Consider the following 23,836-nt stretch of genomic DNA (forward strand, 5'->3'; position numbering starts at 1 on the left):
GTCTTTAGCTCCTGGAAATCTCGTGATTCCCCCCCCCCCAAAAAAAGATTCTCTCTACCTTGTTTTTAGTTCATAGGTTATGTGCGTGAATTTTTCCCCCAACTCCCTCCCCGAAAAATAAAGACTAAAAAGATAGCAACTGCTCGATTGTTATGACACTGTACACTAAAAGAATAGTACTATAGTCAATGCAAAGAATTAGGGACAAAGAGATTGTTTTTGCTCTAAAATAAATATTTTAATATTGCCCTAAAAAATAAGTTCATTTGATCCAAAAACTACTCTTACCTGTTTCGTATGAATTTTAGCTATTATTTCTTGAAAAGCAGTTAATCATCTCACTAGATCAGTGTTGATAAGTCACATGGGTCAGTTATTTAAATTATGTTAAAGTCCCCCCCCCCCTGTCTCCCCTCTCCTTTTCTCTAGCTAGAAAAAGTAATCTGGTTGCCAAGGAAAGTACTTAATTCTTTAGTTTTTATTTATTGAGTCCAAGATTGGTATTTGTAATGGTAGAACATACGCAAGGTCCTCTGTCGCTAGTATATTTAATGAATTAGTGAAGATATGAAAAACAAAACAGCAGTTAAAAATGCAATCAAAAAATTTTTAAGTATAAAAAAGGCGTATTCTGTTCTCATTTTTTAATGTAATTAAGTCGACCATTAAATAAGTCTCATGTCTGGTCTCGAAACTTTGATTTTGAAAAAAGAATGAATAAATCTGAACCTAGTGGAAATTTAACTCTTTTGGATCCACATTGAAACGTGAAGAAAGCGCGAAAAAATAAAAATCTAACCTGTTTTTGCTCAGTTTAAAATAAAAGAATCTCCCTAGTTGGTTTAAAAACAAAAAAGAACTCGCATAAAAAAAGACAATACTACCCTTAACTGGATACTACCCCTGCTTATTTTCGCAGCATATTATTTAGTGCGGTTTTAACCAGCACTTTAGTGAATATAACAGTATGTTATTGTTACGTTTTTTCTTCTTATTCTAGCTTGCTACGACTCGTCACTACTTTATCGCATGAATGTTATACAAAGCTCATTCTTTCAACGTTAAATTTTACATTGGATGGCTTTCCAAGGTATGGCTTTCCTTAAAAACTTTTATGCGGGTAATTCAAATTCCAAATTCTGTCAAGTATTTTTATATCTGGCTCCATTGCAACTCGATTCCATTCAGATACGCTCCATTCAACTCCATTGACCCCATTTATTGTAAATCTTATTCAACCCTACCCGTATTCAATTCAACCCTATGTTACAAAACTTGCTTTTAACTCAACCCCATTCAATTCCACTCCCGTTTAGTTCAACTCTCTTGCAGCACAACCTCAGTAAACTTAAGCCCTTCAAATTAACTCCATCTATCTGAACCTTCATTAAACTAAAAATTCATTGAATTTCTACTCTCGTTTGGCTAAACTCCCAATCAATTCAACTCCATTTAGGCTATTGCGTGAGTTGACCTTAATTATTCAGTTAAACTTCCATGAAAACCAACTCCATTTACTTCACTACTATTCAACTCAGCCTCCCTGAAATCGTCCGCTTTAATTTTATTTAACCCTTCCTGATATAGATCAATTACTATTCAAATCAACCCTCCCCCCTTAACTCAACATTATAACTGGAAAATTTAGCCTCACATGTTTTATCAGAAATGATAAAAGTTTGACACAAACGAAATGGCCTTTATTCATTGGCTAATTCTCGTTTATGTGTCTGTTTTGTCCAGAACAGGCGTGAAGGAATGTGTTGACTAAAATGTTTGTATGATCATGTGGTATAGAATGATGTTTGATCAACTCAAATACATTTTTCGTTAATTAAGAAAATAAAACGTTTTGGCGAAAAAATCTTTTTTCAAAAAAAAGTAAAGAGTCATATCAAAACCTGAAATGGATAGAAATAAATTCAAGTAATAATTCCAACCTAGAACGATAAGAAACTAGCCATAATTTGTCTAGGTAATGTGAAGTGCTGCAGAAACCCTTTTTCCGGCATCGCCATCAAAATTGTTGCAGGATGAGATGAGATGGATTTTATTTTCAACTAAAAATTACATCATACTTATCTGGCACTTACCAACATTTTTTAAATAACATCATCAACCAAACGTAGAAAACTGTAGGAACGTGTGATGCTTTTAAGCCATTTGTGGCTTGAGCAGCGTCACACAATCTCTCATCATAAACTAAACCCATTCACTCTTCCTACTCTTTTCTTACCTTTCAATACTATTCAACTCTCCCGAATAAAAAAAAATACCCACGAAACAAACCCCCAAAAAATAAAAAATATAAAAAACAACAATCAAATATACTCAATTCCCACCCAGCAAAAACTTTTTTAAATCTAATTTTAAACTGGAACTGGTTTTCTGCCTCTAATGCTCTCCGGGAAACCGTTCCACAAATTAACTACATAATTTCTAATTACAAAACAAGATCGACTCGTACTCCTTACTTCTGAGACTAAGCTTCCACGACCTCTAGTTCTATGCTGATGATAATCTGAATTAAACTTAAAGAAAATCTCAAAAATATTCTGGAGATAGTCTATTAAGCACTTGGTAAGTAAACACTCCCGCCTGATGGTCCCTGATTTGATGAACATTTAAAATTCTAAAACTCATAAAACATTCACGCGTGTGCTCATACTGAATAAATTCAGTACTTGAAGCCGCTTATTCTGAAGAATATGCAGTCTTTTAATATTTGAAGAAAAATTAGATGCATAAATACAGCAACCCTAAACAATAAAAGGATGAAAAAAAGTATGATATACATTTCTTAAAACAGTTAAAAGTAACACGTGTTTCAAACGCCGCATCACTCCAAGAACGCGTGCAAGTTTAGACGATATCATGTTTATGTGATTTTTCTAACCAAAATCGTTATCAACATACAATCCCAAATATTTATTTTCAAAAAACCTGTGAAAGCGTCAAATTTTCAAATACTATAGCAGCACTATTTACAATTTTTCCTATCCAACTAAAAATCATATAATTTGTCTTAGAAGTATTAACAGCAAGGTAACTCAAGGAGGTAAACTAAAAGGTTTTCCAGCCTTCGGTTTGCTTTATCCACTAGTTCTTCCAGTGACCATGCAGAAATCGTTAAAATAGTATCATCTGCAAGTGCTGTTACAGTTGCTTCATGAATGTAGAACCTCAGAGTATCGACATATACGAGAAAGAGTAACGGACCCATGACTGAGCCCTGTGGAACTCCACATTTTACAGAGTAGACTCCACTAACGATGTCACCTAACATTACGTTAGTTGACCTACCATGCAAATATGATTTAAACCAATCCAAGCAAACATCTTTTATCCCTGGACTAGACAGGTGACACAGCAACAACTCAACATCCACAGTGGCGAAAGCTTTTTTGAAGTTGACAAAGATCGTTAAAGGAATTAGACCTTTTTCTAGAGCTCCATTGACTACATCCAGAAGATGGTGAACAGCATGGCTAGTAGAATTTTTATTGCGGAATCCGAATTGGGTTTCACACAAAATTCCTAGTTTATCCAAAAATTCATAAACTCTCCTGTGAATTATCTTTTCATAGATTTTAGAAAAAATAGGCAATAACGAAATCGGTCGCCAATTCGATAGTTCTTGTTTGTTGCCTTCTTTATACAATGGTATTACCTTCGCCGGTTTAAGACCACTAGGGAATTCACCGGTCTGGACTGATAGATTTATCAAATGAAGTAGACGAGGAAATATATAAACTAGGATAGCATTTACAGGATTAAGATTAAGCCCATCTATTCCGGCCGAGTTGGACTTCAGTCCTTTAATTATGCTCTCGATCTCCTTTGCTGCGCACTTCTCGAACGAAAAACTGCGCCCTTCACCTAGATTATCAATAAAGGACTTTTCCCGATGTCGTTAAGACTTTTTAGCTACTTCTTCCTTAATACTTGAGTCAGCGTTCGTAAAATATTTTCCAAATTCATCTACCATTTCCCGTTTACCATTGATTTCACTTCAATTCACCAACAGACTCTTTACTCTATCATTATCATTAGTCGTCCCTTTTAAAAATCTCATTTATTAGTCTCAGGTCCCTTTTGCATCACCACTTACCATCAAAAGCAAAAGCATAATATACTTTTTTCTAACTGCGACGTGTATGGTTAACTTTGTTTCTCACTCGCTTAAATTCTTCAAACAAACTCACATTTTCCGGGCTCTGTAAATGTTCTTCAAAAGGCTGGTTTTGCATTTCCATCATTTATAGCAATTCTGTCGTCACCCATGACTTTCTTGGATTATTTCTCTTTTTCCTCATTTTTTTTTCAGAGGACAAGACGCCTCATATACCGGTAAGAGAATATTCTTAAACCTGTAGAACGTTGTGGTTGCATTTTGCTCTTCGTAACTTCATCCTATGCTATCCTATAGTACTAACTTGCTCCTTCAGCTTTCTCAAGTTATCATCTCTCATATCTCTATAAACTCTCTTACTTAGGTTTTTAGCCGAAGTTTTAATACTATTTATCATACAAATAATCGGGAGGTGTGCAGAAGCAGGTTGAAGAAGAACATCACAGAATGCTTGTCTCAATAGATTTGAAGAAACAAATATGTTATCAATTATTGTTGCCGACTGAGCAGTGATACGGGAGGAATCAGATTCACTGAGTACAAATCATAAGATAACGCAAGATTAAAAAATTCTAAATTAAAACGCACTCTGATCGACTAGACTGGATCCTACTCAAAAACTGATCAAACTCCTGAAAAAAATACATCCGGATGAGCACTGGGGAGTCTATAAACCAGGCAAACAATTAACGGTTTACCTTTTTCAATTTCAATCTCAATAGAAAAAAAATTCTATCTTACCTTCATTCCATAAATAAAGGTCCTCCCTTTCCTTAAAATTCAATCTCTCTCTCACTAAAAATGCAAGTCCCCCGCGCCCCATTGATTGTCGCGAATTTGATATTAGTTGGTAACCTGGAAAAGAGTAGGAAGAAAGAAGACTACTCATACTAAAAAATGATTCACAAATTCCAAAAACATCAATCATACTATCAACATTGCTTGAAAACTGAACTATTTCTTCAAAAGCCGACGTTATGTGGCTGTTCCATTGAGCAACACACAAACTATTGATCTCTTTTTTAATTTGACCAAACTCTTCAAAACGAACGTAACGGCTTGGACGGAGTGGCTTTGTGCACTCATCAACTCGATCTTGAAAATGGAGACCTATCTGATGTGATAAAACATCGTCAACTGACAGCGAATTTTTTTCAAGCAACTCTAACTGAGGTATTGGGAGTAGGCCAACCATAAAAAAAGTAAAATAAAAAGCCACGATCTTATTTTCTTCATTAGAGATAAAACCCATATATAAACTGTAAAAAAAGGAAATAGGAATAATTGAATAATAATAATAATAAGAATAAGTGAACACATAACAAAACTCAAAATTAAAATACAAAAAAATAGGACACTCAATCACGATCGAATATGTTATTCAGAGACGAAAGTCTACGAGCAGAAGTTGCATTCTCCGGACGGACATAAATCCGACCTTGGTTTGACCTCACAAACTTATTGCCGTATTTTTCCCTTGCAGCATTCAACAAATTTTCGTTTTTTCTTTGTTAGGTTCTCAGCCACAAAAATCTTCGTGTTCACAAGTTTTTTTTTTGCAAGCAGAACTTTCTCTGCTGTGTTGCGGTTTTTGAACTTCACTAAAACTGGAGCAATTTTATCAGCGGCTATCATCAGAGTTCAGCTGAAACCTATGCAAAGATATAACATTACTATCAGCAAGACTTGAGAACGCCATCTTATTGCGTATAATATTCATTGTTGCATCTGTTACTTCAACACCGGAAGGTTGCTTGACACCATTGAGCGTATCCAGTCTCGACTCTTGGTCTGCATCATCAAGCTTGGCTTCAACTCTAGCCATCCGATTTTCAAGTTATCACATCGTCAACTCCACAAATTATCTTTTCAATTTTAGTAGCGGAGGCCGGGATTTTCCGGGGAATTGGGTTTAAGTGGGTAGCGTTTGGCTTTCGTTTTTGAGGTGTTGATGGAGATCCCAAAAAGGTTGATGGCCGTTTGAACGATGTAAATCTGGGATTGGCGATCATGGATGTACTCAGCAATTAGCTCTATATCATCTGCGTAAGCTAGTTTGTCTATCACTACTCCTCCTACGAGGGCACCAGTCGAGCCATCCGTGAGTGAAAGGAAATACAGTTAGAAAGAGATTGAAGAGGTCTGGTTATAGCAGGCAGCCTTGCAGAACATCGGTTGTCGTTTCAAAGCTTTCGGTAAGTCCTCCAGTCATAATACGGCTTCTGAATTTTTTATATATGTCTCTAATTAAGGAAACCAAGTTGGGTGGGATGCCAAACTGAAAAATAATACCATAGACCTTCTCTCCAGATGAGGTCGAACGCTTTTTGAAGTCTCTGAAGAGTGGTAGATTATCCGGTCTAGTTCTAGATATTTTTCCATGATCTAAAAAACTGTGTAAATCTGATCAACCGTCGACCTGTTTGATCGGAAGCCTGCCTGGTATTCTGGGATAACAGCTGATCATATTGCTCTGATGCTTTTAAGCATGGCTTTTGTCAGAGTTTTCGGCATTGCTTATAAGACTGATTCGTCGATAGTTGTCGTAGACTGCTTTAGAACCTTTCTTATGAAGAGGAACTATCGTGACTTTACACCATGGTAAGGTGAAGTGACATAATTCCCAGGCAGCTCTAGTGATTTAGGTCCACGAAGGGATCGCAGCCGACATTCAGAAGTCCCGGTTGTATTGCATCAGTGCTGCAAGGTTTTTTCGTTTTAAGATCTCTGATGACAGCTTCTATTTCCGAGTAGAGAGGGGGTGGGCTTGGGTCCGTAGTGGTTACGGGAAAACTAGATAGTACTGTTGGGTCACGAAGGACGGCTGAATTTAGTTTATTTCCAAAGTGTTCTTTCCATTTAGTGCGAATTCCGTCTGTGGATTGTGTCTATTTGCCATGTTCGTCGAGGAGGGAACATGTTTTGGGATCCTTCTTTTTAGACAATTCCCTCTCACTTGACAATTCCCTCACCTGTTTGACCTAAAACCAACTCAAACAATTCTCTGACAACTCAAACCTGTTTGAGTTGCTTCTATTTATATCTGTCTAGAGAACAATATTACTATGTATCAATCCCTAACCTTTTAAAATCATATTGCTGCAAAAGTCTTTACTATAATCGAAACTTCCACTGCTTTGTTTTCGGAATGAACTTTTATTAATAATGATCAAAATAATAGTTCCCATTCTTGAATCACTTTCTAATGGCAATTCTTCTTCATTTGACAGCTTTTGTTCTTAAATGCGTTTTTGAATTTTTGGTTTCTATGGGTTAGAGTTCGTTCTTTACTAGTTAATTAAAATCTAAAACAGTCATGATAATTGTGAAACTACGTTATTATGATGTTCTTTTTAAAAACCCTGCGTAATGTATTATAAACATAGATAAATCTAGAAATAAATAATTGCTGACAAAACATTTGTATTACCCTAAAATTCATATCAGAGACCAAGAATAGGTGCACCAACTAGAAAAGTTCCAAGCCCCTCGGCGTCAAAGATGACCACAGACTAACAGCTGAATGTTATTTCAAGTCTCTAAATTGTCTTATGCTTTTAATCCAAATTATTTCTTTTAGTGTGTGCATTAAAAAATAAATTGTTAACCCCTCTAAACGTTTTAAATGGTATATCTCATGAAAGAGGTCAAAATTTGCGATATGATCGTATCGAACCTTCTTATCGAACAGAAAGATAAAAGACATCGACTGCTATGGATGAATATATAAATCCTAAAACGAACAAAAATTAAAATCGGTAATTAAGTCAAACTAAAATCGAGCAGATATTACCACAAATATGAGTAAGGCTATCGCCCCTCTTCAAAGTCTAAATTGCAATTTGCACTTAACTGAAAACAAAATATATTTTGAAATATAATGTGTTATATCTATATATTTTTCAAATATATTTTTATTTTTGCAGAATGTATTTTATATATTTCAACGGTCTTTTGTCATTATGACATTCAAAGGATTAAAATGGCTGAGACTTCCAGGAATGAATATCATTATGTCTTAGGGTCATTGCCCTAGCCTATATTCAAAAATTGGCTAATTTGTCGGTTTTTATAATTTTTCTGTTCTTATTTCTCATCATTAATTGGTTCATAACAGCAAATACTGTTTATTTAAAAAAAAAAAAAAAAAAAAAAAAAAAAAAAAAAAAAAAAAATCAGCGACGTTTTGTATAGAGTCTAGAGCTACGTCCAGTCATTATGGGAACAAGGATGCAATAGCATGACCGCGATTATTTTATTTTGAAAGAAAGTTGTATTTTAATTCGAATCCTATTTTTTCAGGCAGTAAAAAATAAATTAACCACAAAATACCACTAAACTGAAAATTAGAATATTTCAAAATTTTGTACTTAAGCACTCAAATTTGCGAGGAAATGCTGTGTCTGTCCTCTGTATATGCCCCTAAATAGAAAAATCATGCATTCTTTTGGAAATGTTCCTTTTTAAATATCATCACTGGTATCAGTAGAAATAATTGAAGAAACAGACAAAAAAAAAAACACAAGTATATTTTATAATAAAGACAATAAAAGTTGTCTTTTTTTGTAGTCCTCATTAGACAATTTACTGGTAAAGTCTTTTTTTTTAATTCATTTATATTTTAAATGCAGAGTCAGTGTGGCTTATCAAATTATTTAACTGGTATAAGGAATTTCTTAAACCGTTCCAGTATCTCATTTGACCTATTGTCGTCGCCAAAACCTGACACAGTGTAATGCAGCAATTTCTTTTGTTCGTCTTTTCCCCTCGTCTTGTTTATTTTTTTTACTTACCTCTTAAGTTACTCCTAGCATTTAATGGAATGTAAATAGGAAAATTTTCTTAAGTGTTTATCCAATTTTAGGAGTATTTTCAATAGGGTTATATCGTTTGGATCAGAGCAAGCTCGAAATTATGCTGTACAACTCCTTCGAACTTATTTACGAGCTTGGAGAAAATACGGTGGATTGGGAAAATCAACGTTTCCCTCATGGGCAGTTGGTCACTTAATAAATAGACTGGATGATCGATCATACCAAATTAAAAAAGCCGCTTTTGAAGTTCTTGATGAAACTTGTGACGATCCAGTAAGTATACGAATAACGTACCTAGCGGAGAGGAAAGACTACTCTTAAATAAAAAAAATGAATAAAGAAGTCTTTTAATAAACTGACACTCTCTTTGTTCTTGGAAATGCATGAAGCAACAATTGATGCTTGCAATTGAACTTGCTTTTTCTGTTGATACCTTTTCTTTTAGTGCAAGCTATTAGGCTACCCCTTAGTTAAGACAAGTTATAGTTAACCGTTAACCAAACTTTGAAGTTTCCCAGACGATTAAACAACTGCGTTGTCGTCCATCATTTTAAGAGTCTACGTGTGATATTAAACAGTTCGTGGTAAACGAGCTAAGAGCGACTCGTCTCAATAGTAACCGAAACTCTAGAAAATCGGAATTTTGGATACCAATAGATACATCAAAAGAATCGGATTTTTATGCTGACTTTAAATTTATAAGTTTCGTCAAGTTTAGTCTTACTCTTCAAAATTTACAAGCCGTAGAAAATTTGCCTTATTTTGGAAAAAAGGGGGAAACGCCCTCTAACAGTGATAGAATCTTATTGAAAATTAAACCATCATATTCGGCGTAATAGAAAACCCTATTGTAGATGTTTCAAGCTCCTATCTGCAAAAATGTGGAATTTGGTATTTTTTGCCAGAAGAAAGATCACGAGTGTATGTTTATTTATTTTTTTTTTTTTTAATTAAGAAAGGAACAGGGTTTTGGTTTTATGGTGAACCATTTGTACCTACATCTATGATTATAATATAGAGGCTTGTTTTTTGTTGTCTTTCATTAGATAGAGACTACCTGATTTTTGTGACGATTTTGTCACAGAAACTCAGGCGTTTTCTTGGCAAATATTTTAATTTTCTAAGCGTGGAAGAAATTAAAATCTTTATTGGCCTGGTGATTATTATTTATGTCAAATGAGATAACATAAGCTTAGACATTTTTAGTAAGAACTTGCACAAATTGTGTAAAAAAAATACAGGTTTTTACTATGATATCAGCTCATAAACTTCAAAAAAGTCAGCTTAGGCAACGCCTACAGAGAGCTTTAATTTAGAAAACTTTATAATTTGAAAAACTGTATAAAATGCACCTGTGGTAGTGAGAATACAAGAGTTTCTAAGGTAAAAAAAAAAAAACGAAAAAAACGCAATGTCTGTCCTGCTCTCAACTTTGATTTTTGGTGCTTATATGTTCGAGAAAAGAAAAACCTACTAGAGCTATTGGTCTATCAAAAATATTTGTTGGTTAATATCCCCATTTAATTTATTTCTTTTTTTTTTCTCGAGTGATATGAAGAATGGCTGCTTTTACTATTTCACGTAACACTGTTGGCTCATCCTAATACAGTGAATTTATGATACCTATTTCGTTTAACATGCCACTCTCAGTAGCGTCAATAACCAAATGTCTGAGGGGGTGGGGGGGGGGAGGTATTGATTTTCCCGACTAACTGATCATTCTATCCAACTTGTCTTACCAACATTCGGTAAAAATCTGTAAAATTGCATCAAAATAACACTTGCTGAGTTACACCAGTGATCCCCTTTACATGCCAGGGGGCGTGGGTCATTAGTATGACTCCGCAAGTTCAGCCGCCTGGGGTATGGAGGCAATGGGGCTTTGAGGCCAGAGTCTTGATCCAGTTAGATTTTCTCCACCACAAATAACAACGCTGGCTAACCTTAGTCCTACTTCCATTTACTTTAACTTCAGTCATTCCACTAAATGCAGTCTGTTCACTTGATATGTATTTAATAATGCTAAACCATATAAGTTATTCCTTAAATTTGGATCTGAAACTGAAAAAAAAAACGAGCTGTTGGTTATGCCACTGTCCCAGGAAACTGGAGAGGAATAAGCCTGCTTTCGGTCCCCGGTAAACTACTATGTCATGTCATTCTGAAGAGGTCCAAAATGAACTCAAAAAGCACCTATGGGACGAACAATACTGGTTCCGCCCGAACCGTTCTTGTGCCGATCTTATTTTTACTTTGCGAGTCCTCACTAAAGAAAGTCGGGAATTGTGCTCAAAGCTTTACATGATTTTTATAGACTTTGAAAAGGCCTTCGACTCTGTAGATCGGGCAAGTTCGTGGAAGATCCTTCTTTATTACGGGATCCCAAGTAAAATAATCTTAATTATCATAGCTCTTTATGAGGACAGCGAGTGCTGCATCAAGATACCCGAAGGCCAAATCCAATGCTTTCGAATTCTATCTGGCGTCAAACAAGGACGTGTATTTTTGCCGTTACTTTTCGTGATAATCATCGACTTCATTCTCCGCAACTCCGCGACTGATAGTATCAAACTTCCTGCTGAAGTGACAGTTGGTGACCTAGACTTTGCAGATGACATTACAATGCTACAGTCATGCAAGCAACGTCTGCAAGAGCTTCTAAGCAGGCTCAGTGAAAAAGCAAGCCAACTTGGCCAAAGAATAAATTCGAGCAAAACCAAAACAATGGCGACCACTTCATATCAGATGTGGAAAGGAGGAAATCGAACAGGTCGTGGAATTCAGGTACCTTGGAAGCATAGTGGAGAATATGTGATCAACATCCAAAGAAATAATGAACAGAATAGGTCGGGCGAAAACCGATTTCAATAGGCTCAAGCACATATGGAAGTTGAAAAATTACTCGAACCGGCTTAAGTTACGCCTGTTCAACAGCAACGTCATCCCGGTCATCCGTTACGCAGCCGAAACCTGGAGTTTGAACCAACAACAGGAGAAGAGAATCCTTGCATTCGAGAATAATTGTCTTCAAAGAATTTTAAATATTCATGGGTCAGACAGAATCACACATGAAAAAATCTACAAACTTGCCAACCAGCCTCTGGTGACTGATATCATTAGAACTCGGAGGTGGAGATACTTGAGCCATTTTCTCCAAATGCAGGACACTCAGATCCCAAAAGCCACTTTACATTGGCACCCAAACGGAAGTCGAAGATGGGGAAGACCTCGGAACACTTTGCAACGAACATACCAGTCTGATTTGCGTAGTATTCATGCTTCTCTTCAACCCGATTGGGAATATATATATATATATATATATATATATATATATATATATATTATATATATATATATATATATATATATATATATATATATATATATATATAAATATATATGCAGCTTCCCAATTTAGAAAAGGTTGGCGAAGTCTCGTGGATGCCCTGGGTGCCTCTGGCGGCACAGGCGGATCTAAGGTCCAAGGTATAGGAGATGCGGATTTTTTTTTTACAAAATTGAAACACGAGGAAAACAGATAAACCTTAAAAAGTTTTTAAGGCACATTTTAAAACTCGTGACACGCCCAACCCCTCCAAAAAATCCAATGTTTTTGACCAGTAGGTGGAAATTAAAACCTTTAAATTGTCCTGTGATGTGCTGATGTTTTCCGCGGTTTTATCAATTTTGCTGCAGTGTTACATATTTTTAACAAATGCTTACGTTGGCAAGACAAGTCGGTTAGAATAACCACTTAGTCTAAAAATGAATTAAGACCCTCTACTTAAACGTTTTGGTCATCGACGCTAATAAGAGGGGGTTGTTAAATGAAATAAATATTTAAATTACTTTAATTAGGATGAATCAATATTTTTTCAAGTTTTTAGACTGTGTATAGTCAAAGGAGAGGCTAGAGTTTTGAGTTAGGGGCTGGGAGGGGAATAAAGAATGTGCCGACAAAATCGTCCATTGAGCCGACAAATGCGGACACACAAGCTAAATTAAGACGCCAAAGATTGGATTTTTTTTTGGGGGGGGGGGCTCTCCCTCCCCCTTAGCTGCACCCCATTAGTCCATCATGAATAACTCATTTGTGGAATTCTTCTAAACAACTAGTATAATACCTCCCAAGTTTTTTCTTTTTTTGGTTAATGCAGTTCTTGTGTTGCGTGTTTTACTTAGAATTTTATTTGTTCTATTAAAGTCTCATTCCTCACCTGTCCAATCTAGTCAATATCTGTTTGGAATTATTAGAACATCCTCTCTACTTAACCTTAATTTCCCCCAAAAAGCTTGGTTAATTAGAAACAACGGGGAATAAAATTGTGTGATAGTTTCTTAATAAAAACAGGTCTTTTGTCTCGTTTACACTTTAACTATCATTAATTTTGTTTGCAGAAGTATAGCTTTGGCTAATTGAAATGGGACGTGTCTATAGTCCTTTGGCTGGGTGAAATTGAATATCTGTTTTAAGTAGGAATTCCGGGTCTTTTTTTATCTAATGAAAAGCTTGCGTCAGTTAGGTTGGCTAGCTTATTGACCCGCTGACAAACTATAAAATAGGGCTATTCTATGAAGAAAATGTTGATAAAAAAGACAAGCTAGTCAAAATAAAGTAATCAACTTGAACTTTTTTTTCACAGCGAAGGAAGGAATGAATGAAATTTAGTTCCATTCTACCAGCCAAGCTGATAATTTCCTTGAATAATTTATCACAGATCTAATGAGAAACAGTGAAAATTCTTAAGTAGCAATCTAGTCCAATTTTGATCCCGAAATCTATTTTGATTACTCTTTCTTTTCTAGAAAAAGGAAACTTTATAAAGCAAGAACAGGTATTAATGTTGGTTGGAGGGGGACAGGGTAAGCCCATAAATCCTCCCCCAGAAATATTGGAACTTCTGCGATTTTCCTGTAACTGCTTTTTTTTCTAATAATCTACGAATAATCTTGTGTTGTTTTTGAATATTTGCCCCCTCTTAAAAATGAGGTCGCCCCTCCCCAAAAACATTTCTTTGTTCATGACTGGGTATAGACTATCAATTTTTTTTAAATCCGGGAAGCTGTAATTCTAAATAAAATGCTGTATTCCATTGTGCAATTAATGCCAAAGGCTATTTGAAGCCTACTGTTTAAAAAAAAAAGTTTAAACAGCTCAAAAGCTTCCTATATGCTTAAAAACTGACTTCTTTTTAGACGAGTGTAAACTAGTGCAGATTGGCGGGTTTCCCTCAGAGCGGAATAGGGTCGACAAAAGATTGAACAGGGTAATTGAAGGTGGAAAAAAGTCCAACTTAGTAGTAATGATTAGGAACAAACTAATTATTCTTCACAGCTCAGATAGTTTTGAAAGAGAGGCTTTTCAGTGTCTGAAAGGATTTCCAGTAGCGTTGCCAACTAGGTACAATTGCACCGCTTTTGGTACAACTTAGAGGTCTTGGTGCAACGCCGTACATCTGGAAATTTTTTGGGACGATACAAATTTTTTGGTACATATTATTTCTACTTGCTCCTCTCGAATATCTGTTCAAGTTTTAGTTTGTCGAAAATTTTCGTGTTTTATGGCAAATTTTCAACCTGCTGTTCAGATGGTACAAATTAATCTCTTGCTGTACAATTTTAGTCGGAAACATGGTGCGGTTTATTAAAAGCGTAGGCAACGCTGATTCCCAGCTAATAGAGGATATCAGTGAGTGAGCAAACATCGGATGCTTGGCTGTTTCCAATTGACAGTCTGTATAGATTTGGGAGAGAGCCCAGAACATGACAAAGTGTTGGTTACCTTCACCAAAAAGCTATAAAACTAATCTTGAGCATCCGAGAGAGCTGAAAAGAAAGAGTGAAGAAGAACAAAGAAAGCTGACAGAAAAATTAAAGTAAATGCTTTCTGAATTATATCCCAACGAGCAAACAATAGTGGCTCTTGAAAAGTAATTGTGTTTCAAAAAAGAAGTGCTGGATCCAAGGAGTGAGCTACTGACGAAGAACCCAGAAGTCGGCTTAATAAGATCATTGAGAAGAAGGAACTGGTTGAAAATCAGCTCTTCCAAACCATGCTAGAGGGATCACTTTTGTTGCACACCAAACAGAAAAGGGAATTGGCAGCTACTGAGAGTACTCGGGTGCTTGTACAGGTAAAAAGAAGTTGCTGGTAACTGCATTTCTGAAGAAGGTTGCAAGAAGAAAAACAAGAAAATAAAAATGATTTTGAAATATTGTGGTCTAGTGATGATTGTCTGGTCATTAACTTGCTTTTTTTCAATTTTTGTGCCTTTGCAGTTGAAAATCAAGAAAAAAAAAACCTGAAAAGATCCACATGGCAAGCTAAGCGGTTTAATCCACTTGGTATTATCTTTATATCTTTGAAAGAGGATGGGGTAGTCGTTTAGTTTCAGATTTCTGAGAGTTTTGTATAGATATCAAGCATAATGTAGATTGTGTCATTTGTGCGGTAAACACCAGTTGGAGCAGGTCCCTTGCTCTCTTTTCTATATCAGGAAGGTCTTTATATCCACCAAAAATGTCCCTAAAGTCTCTATTTTTGACTCCTTTAGCCTGTGGTCTTCCCTTAATTAAAGGCAGTCGTGTAATCATGGTTCTGTTCTAGATGGAGTCATAGCCTTTTTGTGTGTGTGATGGATCCAACTATTAAAAAAAGGTATTATAATTCATAGCATGCTTGAAATTTTTCCACGTTTTGTGGTTGGGTCAGTATTGGGTCCCTTAGTTACTTCAGGGGATGAAGGCGCCGGCGATGTCCAAAGTGTGACAAACACTTTTTGGTTATGTAATGACTACAAAAGACACCTTCTCAGACTAGAATTCACCCCCCCCCCCCCCCGCACACACACAAAAAAATGAGCCTGGCCACGTCTTAAATGGAATCCACGTTACGCTGCTGCCTGTAATCAGTAGTCAATAGCCACTGCCCATCATTGAATTGAAAGTAGTTTAAATTGAAAATGTTTTCGAGACACTTTGTCTTTTTAGTGCCTGAATAACCTAGATCTTAAATTGAAAATTTTGCTTTAAATTTTTCACCAAAAAAAATTATATTTTATTTATTTTTTTTTTGCGTTGGGGGGCAATGTCGCTGTACTTTTTTCTGTTTCTTCAGTGAAAGTACCAAAAAAGCAATTTACGTCTAAATATTAGTTTTTTTGTTATTTTGAAAGAATCATTATATCAGAGTATCGAAAAGATCAGGCTTTAGATTCGTTTTTAGAATCACTTTTTTTTTACTCAGTCCTGGAAATATCAGTTTAAACTTACTCGTTTGCTCAAGGCAAACTTAGATTCGAAAAGACTTATGAAACAATTTGCAGTGTTGATTCAAATCAAGGTATTTCCATTTATCGCCAGTAAAAGCAAACATTAGCTACCGAGATCCGCATAAAGCTCGTCAAACAGAACTTGTACAAATACCAGATTTCACCATAGGAAAAAAAAACTCATGCCGAAGATTCGGAGAAAAGCTTAAATTGAATTAGGTATCCAGTAAGTATTGTAAACATTGGATTGAAACGATAGTTCGGCTTAATCTATGGAAAAAAGGTAAAATTCTGTAGCTATAGTGGGCAATAGTGAGTATGGTAAATTATGTAGGAAGCATTGACGAAAAATATGCTAAAAAAATAAATTATATAAGAAAATAGAGATATCAGGAATGGAATTAAAAATCCGCTAAAATAAGAATTTTATGCTTGCAGACGCAAAATATAATTGGGTAGAAAGATAGGTCCTTGGTAAATAAGTAGTATCCGAAATAATTGGAAAATCAAAGGTGCGATTAGAATAAAAGTTGTTTTAGTGGGTAAACATGGTACAAAAGATACTATTTATTTCAAAGACTATCGCAATCTCTAATAGAACCGTCGTACCTTCTTAAAAAAAAAAAAAAAAAAAAAAAAAAAAAAAAAAAAAAACAGAAACAACCAAAACAATAGACAAATGAACTATTCCTTCAATGACACCTGATAACAGTACAACTAATAAATAAAAGACGGTATAATAGTAGGATAGTAATTAAGACATATTAAGTTAAAGAGGTAAATAAGTTGATAAGTTAAATACTAACATTAAGTAAAGTAACATTAAGTAATTAAGAGGATAAAACTACTAGAACATTATCTATTGTTTCTAATACATATGCTGTTTTGTTTTACTTTTAAAGGCTATGGCTCTGTACCGTAGCTAACTACTTAGCCATTTTGTGAAAGATAAATCGTCGACTCACTTCTTCAAACACGACTCCGCTTTTGCCACTATTATGACTAATAAGAGTTACATGATGATACTATATTCTGTGATAAGTTAAGTAATTTGATAGGACAATTCTTAACATAGACTGTTGTATGTATTAAAATAGAAATGCTAACGATTCTTGGGTTTGATGCTAAAGCTCTCTTCTTACAGGAATTTTTAACAACAGTAATGGAGTTTCATCACACATTATCTGCTGAAAGCGAAAAATATGCTTCACTGCTGGTTCGCTTTCTCTCAAATCCTAATGGTCTTCGATATTTACAGCAATCAGGCTTCCTCAAAGCCGAAATCGAAAGATGGAATACTACTGAAAATGAAAGGTAGGCGGGGTATTAGTAAAAATGTAGTTTAAATGCTCTTACATTACTATTTTTCTTAGTATAGTCTTAAACTAATTCATTTTTTTATAAATAGACGCACAAAGCTAAAACTTGAGAAGGGTGGGATTTGAAGGATTTTTCAGTGAAATTGAGGCGGGGTCTTCTGCTTCAAAGGATGTTTTTTTTACCCTTAATGTCTGTATTTGCATGTAATTTAGTACTTTATTGTAAAAAAAACCCGGGGACAGGGGGGGGGGGGGGGGTTTGGACTTATCTTAATGGGAGTTTCTGGTGTGTAACTTATCGGAAAGGGGTTATGAAGCTAGTTCTACCCTTTAGGTTTGGACATAATAAATGATGACTCCCTGTCCCATCTGGAAGACTGACAATTTGGTTCCTGTTTTGGGGAGGGAGAGGATTGAGGGATTTTGTCCCCAAATCCCAAAAGTTATGCCTACTTGTAAATTGGTATAGGAAAATGTGAAAGGCCTAGCATTTTGTCCAAGTCATTTTTTGGACTCCCTTCCCCTTCCCCGAATAAGATGTCTGGTGGGGTTGGTTTCAAGATGTGTTAATACGATTTTGATTGAAATATTCTAAAACCTTTATACAGAAGGTCTTGGATTAAGGAGGAGGTTGGGGAATAGTTTAGACCATCCCCTCATTCATAGGTGATTTTCTTTGGACGTAAAATTCAAATTCGGCAAACATGCTGTGGAAGAAATTTTTAAAATAAAGTTCTATTCTATACATACGGCCTTGGTGATATCTGTTAGCTCTGATTTATACCAGCAGCGTTATTTTGTTTGAAGTTTTATCTTCTTGGCAGTGCATAAGTTACCGGTTGAAGCATCCCTTATGTAAGCGTAGCTACATAATAAAATTGATTAGTTTAATTTGACAAAACTTTTCTCTGTAAAATTGTGAACATAGCAATCTGTTGATTCCTAAAGACAACTACATAATTAATTAGTTTCATAAACAACTACATAATAAATTAAAAAGACAGTTACATAATAAAATTAAAAAGACAGTTACATAATAAAATTAATTAGTTTAATTTGACAGCACTTTTCTCTGTAAAAGTGTGAACATAGCAATCTGTTGATTCCTAAAGACAACTAAATAATAAATTAAAAAGACAGCTACATAATAAAATTTATCATTTTAATTTGAGAACACTTTTCTCTGTAAAAGTGTGAACATAGCAATCTGTTGATTCCTAAAGACAACTACATAATTAATTAGTTTCATAAACAACTACATAATAAATTAAAAAGACAGCTTAATAATAAAATTAATTAGTTTAATTTGACAGCACTTTTCTCTGTCAAAGTTCGGAAATAGCAATCTGTTGATTCCTAAAGACAACTACATTATTAATTAGTTCCATAAACAACTACATAATAAATTAAAAAGACAGCTACAAAATAAAATTAATTAGTTTAATTTGAGAGCACTTTTCTCTGTAAAAATTTGAAAATAGCAATTTGTTGATTCCTAAAGACAACTACATAATTAATTGGTTTCATATACAGCTACATAATAAATTAAAAAGACAGCTACATAATAAAATTAATTAGTTTAATTTGACAACACTTTTCTCTGTAAAAGTGTGATCATAGCAATCTGTTGATTCCCAAAGACAACTACATAATTAATTAGTTTCATAAACAACTACATAATAAATTAAAAAGACAGCTACAAAATAAAATTAATTAGTTTAATTTGACAGCACTTTTCTCTGTAAAAATTTGAAAATAGCAATTTGTTGATTCCTAAAGACAACTACATAATTAATTGGTTTCATATACATCTACATAATAAATTAAAAAGACAGCTACAAAATAAAATTAATTAGTTTAATTTGACAGCACTTTTCTCTGTAAAAATTTGAAAATAGCAATTTGTTGATTCCTAAAGACAACTACATAATTAATTGGTTTCATATACAGCTACATAATAAAATAAAAAGACAGCTACAAAATAAAATTAATTAGTTTAATTTGACAGCACTTTTCTCTGTAAAAATTTGAAAATAGCAATTTGTTGATTCCTAAAGACAACTAAATAATTAATTGGTTTCATATACAGCTACATAATAAATTAAAAAGACAGCTACGTAATAAAATTAATTAGTTTAATTTGACAACACTTTTCTCTGTAAAAGTGTGATCATAGCAATCTGTTGATTCCCAAAGACAACTACATTATTAATTAGTTCCATAAACAACTAGATAATAAATTAAAAAGACAGCTACAAAATAAAATTAATTAGTTTAATTTGACAGCACTTTTCTCTGTAAAAATTTGAAAATAGCAATTTGTTGATTCCTAAAGACAACTACATAATTAATTAGTTTCATATACAGCTACATAATAAATTAAAAAGACAGCTACAAAATAAAATTAATTAGTTTAATTTGACAGCACTTTTCTCTGTAAAAATTTGAAAATAGCAATTTGTTGATTCCTAAAGACAACTACATAATTAATTGGTTTCATATACAGCTACATAATAAATTAAAAAGACAGCTACATAATAAAATTAATTAGTTTAATTTGACAACACTTTTCTCTGTAAAAGTGTGATCATAGCAATCTGTTGATTCCCAAAGACAACTACATAATTAATTGGTTTCATATACAGCTACATAATAAATTAAAAAGACAGCTACATAATAAAATTAATTAGTTTAATTTGACAACACTTTTCTCTGTAAAAGTGTGATCATAGCAATCTGTTGATTCCCAAAGACAACTACATAATTAATTAGTTTCATAAACAACTACATAATAAATTAAAAAGACAGCTACATAATAAAATTAATTAGTTTAATTTGACAACACTTTTCTCTGTAAAAGTGTGATCATAGCAATCTGTTGATTCCCAAAGACAACTACATAATTAATTGGTTTCATATACAGCTACATAATAAATTAAATAGACAGCTACATAATAAAATTAATTATTTTAATTTGACAACACTTTTCTCTGTAAAAGTGTGATCATAGCAATCTGTTGATTCCCAAAGACAACTACATAATTAATTAGTTTCATAAACAACTACATAATAAATTAAAAAGACAGCTACATAATTAAATTAATTAGTTTAATTTGACAACACTTTTCTCTGTAAAAGTGTGATCATAGCAATCTGTTGATTCCCAAAGACAACTACATAATTAATTAGTTTCATAAACAACTACATAATAAATTAAAAAGACAGCTACATAATAAAATTAATTAGTTTAATTTGACAACACTTTTCTCTGTAAAAGTTTGATCATAGCAATCTGTTGATTCCCAAAGACAACTACATAATTAATTGGTTTCATATACAGCTACATAATAAATTAAAAAGACAGCTACATAATAAAATTAATTAGTTTAATTTGACAACACTTTTCTCTGTAAAAGTGTGATCATAGCAATCTGTTGATTCCCAAAGACAACTACATAATTAATTAGTTTCATAAACAACTACATAATAAATTAAAAAGACAGCTACATCATTAAATTAATTAGTTTAATTTGGCAATACTTTTCCCTGTAAAAGTGTGAACATAGCAATCTGCTGATTCCAAAAGACAACTAAATAATTAATTAGTTTCATAAACAACTACATAATAAGTTAAAAAGACAGCTACATAATAAAATTAATTAGTTTAATTTGACAGCACTTTTATCTGTAAAAGTTTGAAATCGTAATATGTTGATTCCTAAAGACAACTAATTAATTAATTAGTTTCATAAACAACTTTAGTTTAATTTGACAACACTTTTCTGTGTAAAAGTTTGAAAACAGCAATCTGTTGATTCCTAAAGACAGCTACACCTCGAAGGGAAGCTACACTTTTTTAAGATATTTGTGTCTGACGTTTCTAGCTTGTTTTTGCTAATTTTCACTTACATTTCTTTGTTCTTTTTTTTTTTTTTTTGGTGTGAGGTACTACTAAAACCTACATAACTACACATTCATTAAAAATCGAATTCCCAGTTTTTTCTAATATTGTTGGATACATATGGCTGTTGAAGTATGCACTAAACTAATTCAAACATTCAGATTTCATTATTTTTGGTACTTAAGTTAATTAAGATTAAACCCAACTAGCCAGTAATGATAAGATGTACAAAAATGGGACAAGATCCCTAGTCTTAATTTTTTTATTGGTGAAATAAATCTACTAGAGAAACTGTCCTGGATCTGAAGCAACTTGATTGTTATTACCTTGAATTGAAAAACTCAATGTGATTTACTCGGGTTACATATTCAGTTTATACTATCATATTTGTTTGTAATAGTACAATTCTGACATCATCAACTTCCCAGAACATAAAAATATAGAAAAGACGCGTGGAACATTTTATGAAGCCACTTGGAAAAAAAATCCTGCTGACGACATATAGAGAAAGTCTTGTTTATATCTTGATTCCTATTGGCTCTTCTAATATAGATAAACGATATACATTAGATCTCTTTTGCTTACTTTTTTCTTCGTTATCTTGCAGCATAGTTGATACTAACTTTTTAACTAAAGAGCTGGACGTATCAGCTCGATAGCCTAGTATATCAGCTTTACTGGACCCTTATGTCGAAGGGCCCCCTGACCATGCGCAAAATTGGTGTTTTTTAAATGAAAGCACTGAGATTTCGGAATTTTGGATGCCCACAAAACCTGCTGAAGAACTAAAACTTCCCGATGCTCAATTTTCTTGTCAAGGTTACCATCTTGCCAAGGAATCAGTTGTAAAAATTGGTTTTTTAATTAAATATACGTTACATTCAGGAAAGAGACTTCGGCTTTTTCTTAGCAAGTCCTGGTAAAGAACGAACCACATTGTCATCAAATATCCCCGAGCACCTCTTTAAAATAGCTTTAAAATATATACAATATATTTTATTTAAAATTTATATTTATATTTTTAATTTATATTTAAATTTATATTTTATAAAATTTATATATATTTTTTAATATTTATATTTAAAATAACATTAAAATAGCTTTAAAATAAGTCTTGCCTTTTTAGGAGCGGGCTTAAATGACAGTAAAATCAAAATGATGTTTTTAAAAGGCAATCCGCCTAAATCACTATCAACCCCAGTAAGATCAGGAGCCTGAAACCATGAAGAATGTAAAAAGAAAAACAAAAAAACTCGGGCTCGATCCAATTAATGCTGAACCGTGAAAATGTAAAGTTAACCAAATGGCTTTAGTAACGGGCATTTGAATGAACGGAGCTAAATAAAATTGTTATTTCCAATCTATTTGGTGTGTTCACTCATTCAATGTCTATGAATTGGTCTGTAACGATGAAATATGACAATAGAAGAGTGGTTTTCCATTGCTGATGTTCCTTATGAAAGAAATGGAGCGTTTTATTGTTGTCTGAAAAAAAAAATCTGGATATTCATCTCTTTTTAGTCCTTTTTACGGAAATAGGAGCATAACATTTTATGATCTATTCCGGGTGATGTTAGTCTCTAGGTTATAACAAGTTATGAGAAATTTCTCCATTGTTCCTTATATAGTTGTCAAGTAAGATTTTGTCATTTGGAAGTCAAATGGTGCTTAACAAGAATGCTGACTAGAGAATAAAATATAGTGTTCCACGAGCAAAATCGATTTATTTGTTTTATTCTGTGTTTATGTCAGAGCACTTAATTTACTCTTAACTTTTTATTTCAATATGAAATGACACGAATATCAAATATCCGAATTGTCAAAACATTGTGCCATAATTTTCTTTATATGTAAATTTGATTAAATCTGTGCTCATTCACGTTTCCTTTGCCCAAACCCATAAAAAAAAACAAAAAAAAAAACACGACAAATACTTAATACAAGAACCCTTATTTTGTTTCTGTCGGATAGTTTCATGAATAACCAAAACAAATAAAGTGCCTTCTTTGGCACTTACGTCGTTTTTCTTCTATTATCTTTTTTATATGGAACTAATTAATTTAGCAATTTGATAGCTCAGATGTCTGAAATGGGACAAAAACACAAAGGGGCTTAAGAAATACAATAAACAGCACTAAAAAAGGTTCTCTGAAATTCCTTTGGGAGACGAAGGCAATCATAGAAATGTTTTCAAAGGATCTGGGGAAATAATATAGTTTCGTTGTGTGTTATTTTCTGTAACAAAAAACTGCTTTGAACCTGATTTGACTTATGATTAAGTGCTACTGAGTGTAACAATTAAAAGCAAGCACGGTCATTTCCTATGCTCCTCAGTGTGATTGCAAAATAATGTCAAGACCTATCTCGGCGCGTCTTTATCTAACATTAATTAAAAACAC

At 33.6% G+C, this 23,836-nt stretch overlaps 1 protein-coding gene across 2 annotated transcripts in view; it reads left to right on the forward strand.

Annotated features, from left to right (window-relative positions):
• Positions 1–23,836, forward strand: part of rictor (rapamycin-insensitive companion of Tor) — a 211,888-nt gene that overhangs the window by 76,452 nt on the left and 111,600 nt on the right. For both annotated transcript variants that reach the window (XM_089100085.1, XM_089100086.1), the window contains exons 12-14: positions 1,001–1,090; positions 8,997–9,219; positions 17,362–17,531. In XM_089100085.1, coding sequence (XP_088956211.1) covers positions 1,001–1,090; positions 8,997–9,219; positions 17,362–17,531 — 483 coding nt within the window. The remainder of the gene's footprint in view (positions 1–1,000; positions 1,091–8,996; positions 9,220–17,361; positions 17,532–23,836) is intronic.

The sequence above is a fragment of the Artemia sp. Qi Xiang Cuo genome, chromosome 14 (genome assembly GCF_049724085.1).
Source record: "Artemia sp. Qi Xiang Cuo chromosome 14, ASM4972408v1, whole genome shotgun sequence".
Taxonomy (NCBI): domain Eukaryota; kingdom Metazoa; phylum Arthropoda; class Branchiopoda; order Anostraca; family Artemiidae; genus Artemia; species Artemia sp. Qi Xiang Cuo.